Source organism: Hesperophylax consimilis, chromosome 20 (genome assembly GCF_061612785.1).
Source record: "Hesperophylax consimilis isolate HC1 chromosome 20, BYU_Hcon_1.0, whole genome shotgun sequence".
Classification (NCBI taxonomy): domain Eukaryota; kingdom Metazoa; phylum Arthropoda; class Insecta; order Trichoptera; family Limnephilidae; genus Hesperophylax; species Hesperophylax consimilis.
Window position 1 is genome coordinate 28,156,523 of NC_142855.1, and position 18,009 is coordinate 28,174,531.

At 33.1% G+C, this 18,009-nt stretch overlaps 1 protein-coding gene across 1 annotated transcript in view; it reads right to left on the bottom strand.

Moving 5' to 3' along the window:
• LOC149414491 (salivary endonuclease-like) overlaps positions 1 to 18,009 on the bottom strand; it is a 58,735-nt gene that overhangs the window by 16,092 nt on the left and 24,634 nt on the right. The window contains exon 5 of the mRNA XM_089644201.1: positions 2,401 to 2,556. Within this exon, the coding sequence (XP_089500327.1) occupies positions 2,401 to 2,556 (156 nt within the window). The remainder of the gene's footprint in view (positions 1 to 2,400; positions 2,557 to 18,009) is intronic.

Consider the following 18,009-nt stretch of genomic DNA (forward strand, 5'->3'; position numbering starts at 1 on the left):
TTCGAACCCAAGTCTTGCAATTGTGCCTATAAAAATTATGATTTTTTTAAAAATGCAACTGATTGCTGATTTTGTGACTGATTTCGCTTATGACCATGATTCTTATCATAAGTTAAATATTTCAGCTTGCTTGGAACCATAGAGCCGATAAAAATGCCTTCTCATGTCCGAACCCAAGTTTTGCAATAGTGCCTATAAAAATGATGTTTTTTTCAGAAATGCAACTTTTTGCTGATTTTCTGAATTATTTCGCTTATAAACATGATTTTTATCACTTATCAAAAATTTCAGCTCGCTTGCAACCTTAGAGCCGAAAAAAATGCTTTTTAAATTCCGAACCCAAGTCATGCAATAGTGTCCTTAAAAATTATGACTTTTTCAGAAATGCAACTTTTTGCTTATTTTGTTAATGATTTCGCTTAAGACCATGATTCTTATAAAAAATCGATAATTTTAGCTCGTTTGCAACCACAGAGAAGAAAAAATTCCTTTGAAAGTTCGAACCCAAGTCTTGCAATTGTGCCTTTAAAAATTATGATATTTTCAGAAATACACTTTTTTGCTGATTTTGTGACTGATTTCGCTTATGACCATGATTATTATCACAAATCGAAAATTTAAGCTCGCTGGGAACCATAGACCAGAAAAAATGCCTTCTGAAGTCCGAACCCAAGTCTTGCAATAGTGCCCATAAAAATTATGATTTTTTCAGAAATGCAACTATTTGCTGATTTTGTGAAAGATTTCGCTTATGACCATGATTCTTATCACTTATCGTGATAAGAATCATGGTCATAAGCGAAATCATAGAAGTTCGGTTCACGCTTTTATATTAACTTCGGTATTAAGTTGCTTACGAAGTAGCCACTGACAATATGCAATCCTTGATACGGGGTCACGTTCCAGAAGGCCTTGCACGCACCGATAATGGAACGGGTGCATTCCGTACGTCTTGAAGAGATCCCAGATAGAACTCTTAGGAACACCAGTCATTGCGGAAATTCTACGAAGCGACAATGTAGGATCATTTACAATTGTAGCCATGATGAAGTCTTCGTCCGCTATTGGTAAATTAATAGCATTGTTGTTTCGGGGTCTTCGGCCAATTCCTTGTTCGCGAATAAGTGCATGCGTTTGAACAAAATCACGAGCGTTGGGCACATTACGATTGGGGAAAACGACGTGCATATTCCCGGCGCGCCGCTTCGGAATTTCCACCATGTAGTCCATAAAAATAATGAATATCTGCCCGTTCTTCGTTGGTAAAGCGAGGCATTGTCACAATAATTCAGTATTAAAATTACGCAAAAAAGAAACACATTTTTAACAGTTAGGTTACTCTTAAACTAAATAAAACTCGATGTTTAAGGAAAATACGCACCGAATAAAGATGTACTTTTTAGTAAGACTTAAACACTAGATAAAGACACTAAATTAACAAGTTTTTATTTAAATGAGACTTTTAACACTAGATAAATTAAATTTTAAAAGTTGTTTACTCCGCGCGTCAAATTATGTGACATTCAAAGCACAGACGTTTGCTTACTGAATTACAATAGCGGGGGGTGCAGGAAGGGGCGCGGGATGTAGATTTGGCAACGACGAAAAAAATAATGCCGTCTTGGCACGTCCGAGAAATTTTTCGTTATTAGCTTAAAAGTACATCTAAAAGTTGGAATTTCAGAAAAAGTTATTTATCTTTTTTACTCCTACGATCACGTAAAATCACCTCCCGAAGTTACTGCACTTTACCACCGGACACCCTGTATATATCAAGCTTATTGACAATAAACATTCACAAATTTTCATATCTTTCAAGCTTAATGACAATACACATTCACAAACTTTCATATATCTGTGGTTATCTTGGTGTACAAATAAAAGTCTCGTTCAACTCTGATACAGTGTTAATTTTTAAAATTAAAATTGATTTTACAGACGCAATATTTACTCGTTTACTATTCACAATACCATAGAATGCCGGCGATATCTAGGTCAACTTGGCTGGCGGTTTGGAGACGGAATACTGGCAAGTTCCTTCACGCTGCCGCTTTTATAAGGTAAAGAAGCTTCTCGAACATTTTGGTTGCTATGTAGATATAAAACAAAATTAAAAAGAATAAAAGAACATCCAAGAAGCTTGTTTGGAAAAAAACCGAAACTTCTAGAATTCCGTTCGAATCAAGTAGTGGCGTACCACTACATATCTATCAAGCTTACTGACAATACACATTCACAAACTTTCATATATCTATCAAGCTTACTGACAATACACATTCACAAACTTTCATTGAAATCGGTTTGGCGGTTCAGAGATTAGCGTGTACGTACACAGTGACACGTGATTTGTATATATTAAGAAATAGATAGATATAAATAAACAATTGCGCTTTCACTTACCTTGTAGAACCACAGTGGCACAGGGATCTGTCTTGTTGAAGGATTGAGGTAAATTTCCTTTGGATATCCAGTGTTGTTATTAAATTCAAGGATGCCATAAGTGCCGCTGTAAAACCTTGTGGTGGTGTTTAAGGCTGCGATACGCAACTTCAATCTCTGAAACATTATAATTAATGATGTTAAAAGGTTACTTGCAAGATTCACGTTTTTACAATTCTGTGGTTTTTTGCTTTGATAACTAATTCTTCAAAAAAATTTTTTTTAAAACTCCTTGGAACCATATTTTTAGGGGGTATTTCACTATGTCGGGCTAAATATCTGACTAGCTAGCCGTTGGCTGGCTTTAAAGATCAGAATAACTTCGTTATTCAACGGCGACCGTTTCACCATTGTTGCCGAGCTTCCGGATAGATAACACTCGAAATAGTTTGGCAACATCGCAAAATGTTTGCAGTTACCCAATCTACTACAACGCCTGTCATGTTTTGCCGCAATGTCTATGGGATGCTAGCGTCAACGCCAATTGACAAGTTTCCCGCCACAGTCCGCACACCGCAAAGGGTGCATTTTTTTGGTTATGTTATGTTGATTATCAGGTCATTTTAGATAGATTCGTGTCGAATTAATACATTGTTTCTTATTTTGAACACAATCAAATTATTCAGGATGGATCATACAAGCATTCAAATTCATTCGAGCTCTTAAAACTCGCGGCCTTCGCATCGCCGCCCTTTCACCTGCTTCTGTAAATCAAAAACCTCGGTATCCATAATAATTCGCAACAAAATTCGACTCACTTCTCCGCTGTCAAACTCGGAATGTTTTGACGCCATCTTTGATTCGAGGAATAGTGCCTAACGTGAGGTTCGAGCACTGATTAGTCAAATCGAACTTTAACCCGAGGGTTAGCGTTATTCAGATATAGTGAAAACGAAAAAATGACTAATCCGCGGATTAGTGCTAAGTCAGAACATAATCAGAGATAGTGGAATGCCCCCTTATTACAGTATTAAATTTGTTTCGTACAATATGCTTCTGTTATCTGTTGTCTGTCTTATTTATAAGATTTAGCATTGGTAAAGTAAGCCCGGGCAACGCCGGAGACTTCAGTAAGTACTGTAGGTACATTATTTTTTAGTGAATAAACTGTGAAACAACACAATTGAATTTGAACACGTGACCTATGGATTCGTAGCCAAGGATCGTAACCACTCAACGAGGGAGTCCGTTACCCCCTCAGGCTAATTTGTTCGGTTTTGGGAACAAACATCTATTATCCGTTGTGTCAATTCGCTTTTGTGAACAGCTCATATGATGCCGTGTGGGAAATATGATTTAAACGAGAAAGAGAAAACACAATACTTTATATTCAGATCTGGAAGTAAACCACATAATAACTGAAATGTACACCTCTTTGAAACCAAAGGTTCCGACCGCAATTTGAGAAAAATTGTTTTGTGAAATATGTATTAATTATTTTTATATGAACATCAAAAAATGAGGTGACAGCAAGTTTATAATACATTTTCCTAATAAAATGTTTATTTGCTAACAGCGATTTCAGTTCTGTGTTTAGACGAAAATATGGAAGGTAAGCTATTATTTTATTTCAATCAAAATACCTATTTGAATTGTGGGTAAACTTATACTTAGTGATATATCGATTGAAAAAATAACTTCTTTTTTTTTTAAAGAAAGACAAACATTCCCGGGTTACGAATAAACTGACAATATTTGAAAATCTCCTACTACCACCATAGTAAGCTGAAAATGTTGCTTGTGTTGTGATGGAGGACTTAGCCAGCCGAGGAATTTTGGTTATTTGTTTTTGGGGTGTTATGCCGTGTTGCGCTAACTCCTTCTTTAGCCAACATTTTGGACAGCATTGCAGTGTCCATCATCAGGGCAGATGTGTTATTTGAGGTTGTGGTGAAATGTGAGCTTATGTATGAAGTTGTGATACCGTGTTGCCAGCTCCAACCCTCTGAGCTAACATTAACATAACATTTTTTATATTTAAAGTGGTTTTCTTCGTTTAGCTCTGGTGTAGCCGTCAATTACCGGATACAAAGAACTATTGAGCTTAGCTCCATCAACAAAACAACTTTTGTACTTTATTCCACTTATTTTTTTATTTATTTCTAACACAATGGAATTCCACCACAAATTAACAGTACAAAAAACTAGACCCATTAAAAGCAGCGAAAATAAATAAGTCGAATAAAGTACAAAAGTTATTTAGATTTCAATTCTAATACAATGGAATTCAACCACGAATTAACAGTCCAAAAACTAGACTCATTTTGCACAAATCATTACAAAACAATCAAAAACTTCCGCATCTCCGATGCGAAAAGTGGAAGCATGTGTTATCCGTTTTACGGGTTTATAAACAGTTTCCTTTTGATAAAATATTCTTCGACACGGAGTTGGTTCAAATTATTTAAATACACACACATATTTATATATTTAGAAGCTGGAACCCTTTCAAAGAGATTGATATCAGTATAAAATTATCGGAAAAGCAATACCTTTCTCGTACCTAGCGTAACAAAGCGCAAAAGCAAATATTCCCGGATTACAAATAACCTGACAATATTAGAAAATCTAACTAAGATTACTTATAAACTTCCATCACAGTGGAAAATGTTGCTTGTGTCATGATGGAGGACTTAGCCAGCCGAAGAATTGAATTCACGACGCCTATGACCCAGACTGCCACATTTCCACTGTAATTTTTCATAGAAAGATGTATATTTATTGTTTTGGTGTTTAATTCGTAGAACTCCATTTAATTTTTTTAAATAAATTTAAAATAAATCAAATTTAATAATTTTATAATTATTATAAAGTTCGGCAAGTATTTCTGTTATTTTTACAGTTTTTAATGTGACAGCTGTTTCGGCTTTTGAGGCCATTATCAAACTGTGGGTATGTCCACACGGCGACGACTTATTTATTTGATTTTATTTATCCCCACCCATTTAAATTTCTATAATGTTCAAAAATGATTCATTAAGAATTGGAATAACCAAAATATTTGGGAATCCAGCAGTGTTTGCACACCTGTTAAAATTAATGGCCTAAGGGTTTTCTTAATTGTTGGTACGTGGGTGATTATGTTAAGGAATTATATTTTTTGGGTTTTTTGAAAATATTAAGCAGGGGAGAAATGATCATTTTTGGTTGATTTTTAATTAGGGTTATGTTTGGATCATTAGTTCTTTTATTTATCTCTAATTGTTCTAGTAAATTTAATCTAAAACCCTTTCTTTCTATGTGTAAAGGTTTAGGCTCGTTGTTGTCAAGCGGGACGTGGTTTTTCTCTACATTAAAAACTGTAAAAATAACAGAAATACTTGCAGAACTTAATAATTATTATTACATTATTAAATTTGATTTATTTTAAATTTATTTAAAAAAATAAAAAAATAAATAAAAATAAAAATAAAAAAATAAAATAAAATAGAAAGATGAGCTGCAAAACCCTTCGGGCGTTTAAAAATAATGTATCGTATTATTTTAAAATGTAACTTATGTATATACTTATATAAAACTTAAATAAATTTGCGTACTTATCTATCTGACCGGTCAGTGGTTGAGTGGGCATAGCGCTTGGGTCTCACCCGAGCGTCGCGTGTTCGATTCCTCGGCTGGCTAAGTCCTCCATCACAACACAAGCAACATTTTCGGCTTTCTGTGGTGGTAGTAGGAGATTTTCAAACATTGTTGGGTTATTCGTAACCCGGGAATGTTTGTCTTTCTTTAAAAAAAAAAAAAAACTTCTATATATATATATATATATATATAAATCTCGTGTCACGGTGTTTGTGGTCGCACTCCTCCTAAACGGCTAGACCGATTTTATGAAATTTTTTATGTGTAATTGATAGGTATGACAATAGGTTGTAAAGTATATTTCATACCGTTAGGTGATTAGGGTGTCTCTATCCAGAATTTTTATCTGTCTTTTTTTGACAAATAATATTTTTTGTGTTCTTTTATTATTTGGCATTAAAAAATATCTATAACCTTAAATTTTCACCCCCTTACCCCCTCCCTACCATTTTGCCGTGATCGTAATCGTGATTATAGTATTTATGTTTAAAAAAATTAACAGTCGTTCATATTTCAGACAGAAAGAAATTATTTAAGTTGTTGAATAACAGATGGCTCTGCTTTTGCCTCATTGAACAAGTCATTCACGAGAAGCGTCGTGACATTTTGACATTTCATTTGGCATTTGTTATGCATCATGTATCACTGTGTGCATAATTTTGAACGATTTATTTTAATTTATCTATTTGTGGGTGTTGGCACCTAGCATCGTACTACCTACCTTCTATCCTTTGTAAAATTATTGTGGCCTATCTACCCAACCCCTCTCCTCTCCTATGCCGACGTTAGTTGAGTTAAAATATTCGTCCTGTCAACATCGTTTGATTACGGAGCCCCCTTTATCGACCGTGTCGAAAATCAAAGCCATCGTGAGCTCGCGCATTGTGAAATTTGTGAATTGTTGTGAACCAGTGCAAAGAAGGATTGAAAACCGTGGAAGAATAGAAAAGGGTAAGTCGGCATTCAGAACTTTTCCAATCCTATTATTCCGCGTTGCGACGGTGCTATATCCGTCCCCAACAGTGGGCGTGTATTACAGTGAACAAAGCCAGCAAGATGCAAGGGGGCCCATTCTGGGCCGTTGAACGAATAAAGCAACAAATATGCAAAATAGTAGAGCAGAAATAACAAACATACAAATCCAACAAGATACCGAAACTGTGCGTGTGAGCATGTCGCAATTGCATAAATCTAAATCTCAAGAGGCACGGAGGTGGACAAAATTAATTTTTTTTTTTTGCTTAAATCTCGGCACACCATGTTTTTCACATGGACATAATTAGCATGTTCTCGCGTGGGCAAACCATCGAGCTTATTTGTTTTAGCTAAAGACGGACTGACTAAAAATATTGTACACAATTGCTCTTCGAAATTAATGTTGATTTACTTTATTTCATTTTCCTACTTTACGATATAAAATATAATTATTTTTTTTACTTTTCATTTAACTTTTAAAAGATCGAACATTGAATTAAGAAAATGAATAGTTGGCGTTTTTTTTGTTTTGATTCGCGGTCATCGTCTTCAGTGCTCCATTCATCTTTCTGCCATAGATCCCACCTCTACACACTTACAATACATTCGTTATTTTTTTATATTAAAATTATATAACAACCGAAATATTCACTATAAATAATTAATATGACAGAACAACGTTTGTCGGGTCAACTAGTATCACTACAAAATCATTTAACAAATGCAATTAAAAAAAAAATGAAGCAAACAAATCTCAGTATTAGAAATTATCGAGGAACAACTCACAACCATTTCATTCTTGATTTTTTTTTTGTACTGTATATTTAATCAACCACCATAACATGGGCATGCGCCTAGCTTGGTGGTTTTAACATACCTAAAAACTGTAAAAACCAATAAAAACACTGAATAAAGAAAAAAAAATCTCATATGAACTAATAATTCTTCATTCAATTTATCAATTTGTGGATCGACACAAATTAATACATATTTTTTAAATTCAGGAAACACTATATTATAATTGATTTTTTCTCTTCTCTGAGAAAAATTCAATTTACAGTTTTTCTTCTATCTTTAATAGTTACCGAGATAAAGACGTAAAAATGCGAACAAGTTAATTGCACGACTAGGTTTTGTTTATCGTGAATTTCAGTGCAACTTACTATAAAACTTTAGTAGAGCAGTAACTTTTTATGTGTTTTTACCAATGTTGAACTTATGAACCAAAATTAGGTTGAAAATTGAAAAGGAGATAGGTAGGTATAGCGTTTTAAACTTTCTTAGAATTAATTATTATTTATAGAAATTTTATATCTTGAAATTCGTAGTGCGGGCGTAATAACAATATTTAAACTAATTTTATCAGCTAAATTTCGTCTAATTAAATAACATGTTTTTAAGAACTAAATAAAACCGTAAATTGGATTACACACCTGCTGTACTGGTATAACGCGAGACCACATTTCCTGAGAAAATTTTTTCGTTTTCTTAGCTTGCTTACATTTGGATATTTGTTTTTGTTTTTACTCCCCATTTTCAATTATGGACCTATAAAAACTCATTATTAGTAATTATAAATACAAACGGAAAGCATTTTTCCATGAGAAATAAATCATTTACTCAGGTAAACACGGAATAAAGACATTTCGAAATCTCAAAATTTTGAGATTTAAAAAATGAATCAGTAAAAAACGAAGTTTTTTTGCTATAAATACAAATGTTTTATCAATAAATATATATCTAGATTTTACTAAATAATAAATCTTCCACCCCAGGGACTAGATTCACCCACGCAAACAGCTGAGCCAAATCCTAATTTGGTACGGCCGACATTTATTGCGTATATTAACTGTCATTCAATTTCAGATAAACGCGTATATGTTCACTTCTGTGCCACCAAAATGCGTTATCATCGACAACGAGTCTATATTCCGAGTTTCAGCTCGATTGGATGTTGGGTAGTTCATAAATACTTTCAAAAAAACGAAAGTGAATTTCAAATAGATAATATCAGAAAGAAACACAAGCTTACCCTCACGGTTTGAGAACTAAAAATACCCCTAGCTAAAATTATGTCACCAGGAAAGAAACCGTTAAAAACACTGGCACGGATCTGACATCTGTTCGTTGCCGCTCTCCGCGGGCTTCTGAAGAAATACAAGAAATCAATACAATGTGTCACTCGAAAAATTATTAAGTAAGCGCCTAAGTGGATTTTAATTTTTAGAAAAAAATTAATAAAAACGGTTAAAAAGTTAATCAAGTCAAGTGGTAGCAAATAAACCTAGCCATAAAGCAGTATTTTTAAAAAGTTGTTCTTTATACGAGTTTATAGTAAACTCATGAAAAAGAAATCAATTTACTTGTTAACGCTTATATTTTTCATGACGTAAAACCAAGCGGTAGAACAAGATTTGATGTATTCATAGTATATTTTGGTATTTATAACTTATACCGATTCGTAGTAAAGATTAATCTAAATAGTGCTTTCATTTATAGCTTCACCTTAACACAGAATTACGAATACCGCACATTCCTCAATAATCTCCTAGCCCAATTGATGATCTAATGGAGGGAAAATTAGTTATATCTCAAATATTTTTTCTACGGTATCCCCAATTGGGGTAGATACCTATGCGGTTGGGGTTTAAATGTATATGAATTATTACATAAACCAATACACCTGCACAAGCACCGCAGACGAAAACATTTCTAGGTCGAAACGCAAACCAATTAATGCTATTAATTTGTATTATTTTCACAGTAAACACCTTAACAAGAGTTAGACGACAATTCTTTAGTCTTTACTTAAACGGAAATATTTTTGTTTTGTTTAAAATGGAAACCTTTAAAACATATCAGTTTAACCGGCCAAATCAGCCATTTAACTAGTTCATTTGGCGCCACTTATAATCGTCGTTTTTTTTCCATCAATCTTTTTTTATTCTCTAACGGGGGCAGCTACCAGACCTCTTTAATTGCTAATTAAAAGAGGTCTGGCAGAGTTAAATTTGAATTTAGAGTCTTGCTAAGTTAAATTTATACCTCATTTAAAACAGCAAATGGTTTGAGACCAGACTATGTTGTTGTTTTCTAACAAATTAATTGAATGTAGAATTATCAATATAATCTCCATGTAAATGTGATCAAAATCTGTAATGATGGATGGCAGCTTAAGATTATTCCTATAAACTTAAAACGGAAACATGCTAACATGTTCAGTATGGTTAGATGGAAGGAAAATGGATGTTAGTCGTACCGTCAAATACCTGGGACATATTATCACAGACGACCTGAAAGACATCGAGGATATGGAAAGGCAAAGAAGAGCGATATCCGTTAGAGCAGGTATGCTGTCAAGGCGTTTTCATTTTTGCAGTACAAACGTGAAAAAGTTACTATTCAACGCATTCTGTGCTTCGCTGTACACGTCAGAACTGTGGGTGGATTACACTACATCCCAATGGCATAAGCAAAAGGTCGCTTACAATAATGCTTATCGCCAACTATTCCGCCTACCGAGATACTGCAGCGCCACGGAAATGCTCCTGGAGGGACGAGTACACTCTTTCAGAGCGCTTCTCCGCCATCACATGGGAAGCTTATGGAGCAGACTACACCAATCAAGTAACAAAATCATCACGATGAAAAAATGAAATATTTACACTCAGTCAATCATAATGGCATAATAGAGAAAAATGTTCAGATTTTTTTCCCTGTCTATGAGGTTTTTTATCCAGTTAATAATTTTACTCGTCTGCACACATAAATGTAACGTATTATCATATCAGTATTGCAAATACAACATTCAGATGGTAATAGTAATAAGGCCAAATGAGCCGCAATACTAGTTAGTAAGACACATGAAAGGATATTGTTATAAGCCTTAGCTAGTTAGAGAATTACGGAATAATCCATAAAACACATTAATATAACGTAAAATCAGTTTTGTAAATACAACCATCAGATGACAATAGTAATAAGGCCAAATGAGCCGCAATACTAGTTAGTTAGACACATGAAAGGGTATTGTTATAAGCCTTAGCTAGTTAGAGGATTACGAAATAATCCATAAAACACATTAATATAACGTAAAATCAGTCTTGTAAATACAATCATCAGATGACAATAGTAATAAGGCCAAATGAGCCGCAATACTAGTTAGTTAGACACATGAAAGGGTATTGTTATAAGCCCTAGCTAGTTAGAGGATTACGAAAGAATCCAAAACACATAAATTTAACGTAAAATCAGTCTTGTAAATACAACCATCAGATGACAATACTAATAAGGCCAAATGAGCCGCAATACTAGTCAGCTAGAAACATGAAAGGGTATTGTTATAAGTCCTAGCTAGTTAGAGGATTACGAAAGAATCCATAAAACACATTAATGTAACGTAAAATCAGTCTTGTAAATACAACCATCAGGTGGTAATAGTAATAAGGCCAAATATCCTAACAATCTTAAGGCCACCTATCTTAACAAACGGATCTTTAGAGCATAGGCATCAGGTGTAAAAAATGCTGTACTTGTTCTACCAGTATTTCGATGGAAGATGCTCCGAGGAACTGCGTTATTGATCCCTTTATCACTAGTGCATAGTCTGGATACACGCTAAACGCGCGCACACGTTTTTACGCTGCCAACATTTATTCGACCGGTCGGTGGCCGAGTTGACATCGCGTTTGGATCCCACCCAAGCGTAGTGTGTTTAATTCCTCGGCTGGCTAAGTCCTCCATCACAACACAACATTTTTCAGCTTACTGTGGTGGTAGTAGGAGATTTTCAAATATTGGCAGGTTATTCGTAACCCGGGAATGTTAGTCTTTCTTTAAAAAAAAAATAAAATAAAAAGTTTTTATCCGTTTGGACATTCCAAACTATTTTAGTAGCTTATGTAAATGCATAGATAAAGCTAGAAATTATAAAGGCACAGTATGACTCGGACAATTCTATGGGAGGGGGGAATAAACACATAAGTCAATTTTTTCATTTTTTTTTTATTTGTCCATCGTGAACTATGTAACCATGTTCACAAGTGTTCCAAAACACACACGTCTAGGAACTTTATTATGGATAGTGTTCTCACTGATCCTTATCACACGAAATAATTGACTACAGAAATGGGGGAGAATAAACACATAAGTCTGACTTATGTGCTTTGGAACACAAAATATTTTTAAGACTGGCAAGGTCTATGACTTATTTGACATTTCTCTATGGTAACCGAACTGTCATTGTTCGCGCGTTTTTGGTGTGTTGACGTATAAACAGAAACATTTTGAGGAAACTATTAATACTATTTATCCTATTTACTGTCAAGTGTGGTGAATATTATTTTACAATGGGAAGTAGAAGCAAAAAGATGGTTAAGTTAGCGATGGAACAGAACAGAGGACTTACTAAAGGTAAATATATTTTTTGTTCATAACCTAATTTTGACATTCATGATATTTTTTGATACGTGATATTTTTTTCATAACATACTCTGTTTTAAAATGAGATGGCCACTTTGAATTCTAAATAAAACAAAATTACATATTTTCAACAGGTCCTGCAACAATAATGGATGAAGCGCGGGTCACGAGAGACAATCTAACAGTATTAGAAGAACCAGTAATGGATGCTGTAGCAATCACTTCTCGACATTTGGAAAATGATATCTCATTGTTTGATTTCGATGATTCAGTCGAAGATCCAAACTTTGAACCTCCACCTGAGTCAGATGGGTCCATAATATCATCACGAGCGACTCCAAATGTGGAAAATTTTAGTGTTACTCCTACTCAGGGAAAACATTCACGAAAAATTAAAGCAGACAGGAAAAGTTAACGCAATTCTGGAAAAGAATATCACACTCTTTCGGGAAAACTTCGTAAAGCCCGAAAAATGACACCTTTACCAAATTGTAGGTTAAAATGTAAATCAAAAATACCAGAAGACAAGTGCACTGATATTTTTAACGAATATTGGGGATTACAAAGTTTTAACAGAAGAAGTTCATTCGTAGCTTCATCGATAACTATGTATGATAAAGCCACAAGCAGACCGAGAGCTGGAAACCCAGATGATGAGAAAGTACGACTTAAAACTTATAAATATTTTTTAGGTGTTGACGGGGAAAAAATAAATGTTTGTAAGGGCTGTTTTTTGAAAATCCTCGGAGAAACGGACAATTTCGTGAACTTAGTGGCTTTAAAGAAAAGAAGTTCAGTTGGTGGATTGCAAACATCCGACAATAGAGGCTTGCAGGCTCCTAAAAACAGATGGGGTGAGGACAAAATGGAAGAAATACGGACCCATTTAAAGCAATTCCCGGCTTACGAAAGCCACTATACTAGAAGGCAAAATAACAAGAAATACTTGCCGAGTAACTTATACATCAACATTAATATCTGACATTTTCTAAAACAGCCAGAGGGCAGCCGTCAGAGGACCTTAATCTCAAATTACATTCATGCCAAGGAATTTATCAAAAAAATCAAGGCTTATCATGCCTCTGTCCCACTATAGCACACTCCAAAAGCATCAAATATCTTGGAATTGAAATTGATGATAATCTCCGTTGGAACTCACATATAGATGTAATTACAAAAAAACTAACCAGGTACATATACTTCTTTAGAAACATTCGCAATATCCTCAATATAAACGATATTAAAAAAGTATACTATGCTTTGTGTCAATCACAAATAGAGTACGGAATAACTGGATGGGGGTCTGCCTTGAGCACTCACACAGAGCGGCTCAATATAGCACAAAAAGGAGTATTAAAGACTATACTGAAAGTTCCGCTTAGAACTCCGACAGAAGAAATATTCAAAAACTTCAATGTTTACAATGTACAGAAACTATATTCAAAAAATATTTTATTTAAACTGAAAAAAAAACATATCCGAATACTCCACTGCCCAACATAAATACACAACCAGGGCAAAAAGCGAAAATATCCTGATTACTCCCAGTTTGAACACATCCTTTGGACAGAGAAATAATAAATTCCATGCTATAAAATTGTTCAATGCTCTACCAAATGAAACCAAAAAAATAAACGAAATGAGTATATTTAAAACAAAAGTCAAAACATGGCTTAGAGATCAAAGTAATAATCAACTTACAAACATTATGAAGACAATGTAAAGACAATTCAAAACTAAATACAAAAATTTAAGAAAAACTACAGGCCGCCTCAGAACAGGAAACCCTAGTGAGGACTGTGAAAAAAATACAAAAAATATACTTATATTATACTTTAAACCTACATAATAATGTACGAAATGTACAAAGCGGAATACATAAATCCAGTGTCAATTCGTTACTATAGAGAAGAATTCCACAGAATGAAACTTTCGTTCAAAAAACCCAAACAAGATACCTGCTATGAATGTGACAAATATAAATTAAAAATTGAGTTGACACAGAATGAAGAGGAAAAGGGAGAAATAATCAAAGAGCGGGACACCCATCAAAAAGCTGCAGATTACAGGTATACGAAAGAGTCCAGATTCGGCATTAGCAAAAGAAGATACTTCCGTAAAGTGCTTGACTTTTGACCTGCAGCAGTGTCTTCCGACACCATCATTAGCATCTTCGGTAGCTTTTTATAAACGACAATTATGGACGTTTAACTTGACAATCCATGACAATGCAACTCGTGAGGCAACATGCTACATGTGGCACGAGTCCATAGCTGGCCGAGGTGCAAATCAGATCGCTTCGTGTTTATTTAAACACCTCTCCGCGTTACCACCACGTATCAAAAAAGTTATTTTGTACTCTGATACCTGTGGAGGACAAAATAAAAACTCTCATGTTGCTGCAATGCTCACAGCTATCTTGCAGACAATTCCAGTTGAAACTATAGAACATAAGTTCATGGTCTCCGGCCACTCTCATATGGAAGTTGATAGTGACCATGCAGTTATCGAAAAGAAGAAGAAAAAGCTAAGTTCCCAGATTAACCACCCATATGACTGGTATCAGTTAGTTCGAGGATGTGGGAATCGATTTAAAGTTGTAGAAATGGCTCAGAGAGACTTTTTAATGTTTTCATCACTGCTTAGAGGGCCACTGGTTTTAAGAAAACGAGATTCAGAAGGACAGCCTTTCAAATGGCACGAGGCTTGCTGGTTCCATTATGATAAAAACTTTGGAATTATTGGGTACAAAAAAAGTTTTGCCGACGAAGAACCGTTCCAAACATTAAGTTTAAAAAGACGTAACACTGCAGGGTTACCACAAAATTTTGTATTCCCGATTATTAATAATAATCCAATACCTATAAGTATGGAGAAAAAAAGGGACATTCTTTCAATGTTGGATTTAATTCCCACAATATTTCATGATTTTTATCGACAACTTCCTTCAATTAATGCGCCAGATCAAGATCCAGACCTTGTTGATGCAGAAGATGATTAATCGTCGTACTTCAAATTTTATTATTGCAGTTTTATTATTCACCATTTTCATTTCTGCTATGGCTGCCACTGACTATTTTTATCACGACTTATTTTTTTAAACACAAATCTACCCTAACAAAGTGTTGAAATTATACTAATTGGTGTAGGTCACCAATTTTATTGAAAAATATTAATAAAACTACCTTGTGTATTGTATTTTTTAAACACAAATCTACCCTAATAAAGTGTTGAAATTATACTAATTGGTGTAGGTCACCAATTTTATTGAAAAATATTAATAAAACTACCTTGTGTATTGTATTTTTTAAACACAAATCTACCCTAATAAAGTGTTGAAATTATACTAATTGGTGTAGGTCACCAATTTTATTGAAAAATATTAATAAAACTACCTTGTGTATTGTATTTTTTTAAACACAAATCTACCCTAACAAAGTGTTGAAATTATACTAATTGGTGTAGGTCACCAATTTTATTGAAAAATATTAATAAAACTACCTTGTGTATTGTATTTTTTAAACACAAATCTACCCTAATAAAGTGTTGAAATTATACTAATTGGTGTAGGTCACCAATTTTATTGAAAAATATTAATAAAACTACCTTGTGTATTGTATTTTTTAAACACAAATCTACCCTAATAAAGTGTTGAAATTATACTAATTGGTGTAGGTCACCAATTTTATTGAAAAATATTAATAAAACTACCTTGTGTATTGTATTTTTTTAAACACAAATCTACCCTAACAAAGTGTTGAAATTATACTAATTGGTGTAGGTCACCAATTTTATTGAAAAATATTAATAAAACTACCTTGTGTATTGTATTTTTTTAAACACAAATCTACCCTAACAAAGTGTTGAAATTATACTAATTGGTGTAGGTCACCAATTTTATTGAAAAATATTAATAAAACTACCTTGTGTATTGTATTTTTTTAAACACAAATCTACCCTAACAAAGTGTTGAAATTATACTAATTGGTGTAGGTCACCAATTTTATTGAAAAATATTAATAAAACTACCTTGTGTATTGTATTTTTTTAAACACAAATCTACCCTAACAAAGTGTTGAAATTATACTAATTGGTGTAGGTCACCAATTTTATTGAAAAATATTAATAAAACTACCTTGTGTATTGTATTTTTTTAAACACAAATCTACCCTAACAAAGTGTTGAAATTATACTAATTGGTGTAGGTCACCAATTTTATTGAAAAATATTAATAAAACTACCTTGTGTATTGTATTTTTTTAAACACAAATCTACCCTAACAAAGTGTTGAAATTATACTAATTGGTGTAGGTCACCAATTTTATTGAAAAATATTAATAAAACTACCTTGTGTATTTTTTTTTTTTAAACACAAATCTACCCTAACAAAGTGTTGAAATTATACTAATTGGTGTAGGTCACCAATTTTATTGAAAAATATTAATAAAACTACCTTGTGTATTGTATTTTTTAAACACAAATCTACCCTAATAAAGTGTTGAAATTATACTAATTGGTGTAGGTCACCAATTTTATTGAAAAATATTAATAAAACTACCTTGTGTATTGTATTTTTTTAAACACAAATCTACCCTAACAAAGTGTTGAAATTATACTAATTGGTGTAGGTCACCAATTTTATTGAAAAATATTAATAAAACTACCTTGTGTATTGTATTTTTTTAAACACAAATCTACCCTAACAAAGTGTTGAAATTATACTAATTGGTGTAGGTCACCAATTTTATTGAAAAATATTAATAAAACTACCTTGTGTATTGTACTTTTTTAAACACAAATCTACCCTAACAAAGTGTTGAAATTATACTAATTGGTGTAGGTCACCAATTTTATTGAAAAATATTAATAAAACTACCTTGTGTATTGTATTTTTTTAAACACAAATCTACCCTAACAAAGTGTTGAAATTATACTAATTGGTGTAGGTCACCAATTTTATTGAAAAATATTAATAAAACTACCTTGTGTATTGTATTTTTTTAAACACAAATCTACCCTAACAAAGTGTTGAAATTATACTAATTGGTGTAGGTCACCAATTTTATTGAAAAATATTAATAAAACTACCTTGTGTATTGTATTTTTTTAAACACAAATCTACCCTAACAAAGTGTTGAAATTATACTAATTGGTGTAGGTCACCAATTTTATTGAAAAATATTAATAAAACTACCTTGTGTATTGTATTTTTTTAAACACAAATCTACCCTAACAAAGTGTTGAAATTATACTAATTGGTGTAGGTCACCAATTTTATTGAAAAATATTAATAAAACTACCTTGTGTATTGTATTTTTTTAAACACAAATCTACCCTAACAAAGTGTTGAAATTATACTAATTGGTGTAGGTCACCAATTTTATTGAAAAATATTAATAAAACTACCTTGTGTATTGTATTTTTTTAAACACAAATCTACCCAAACAAAGTGTTGAAATTATACTAATTGGTGTAGGTCACCAATTTTATTGAAAAATATTAATAAAACTACCTTGTGTATTGTATTTTTTTAAACACAAATCTACCCTAACAAAGTGTTGAAATTATACTAATTGGTGTAGGTCACCAATTTTA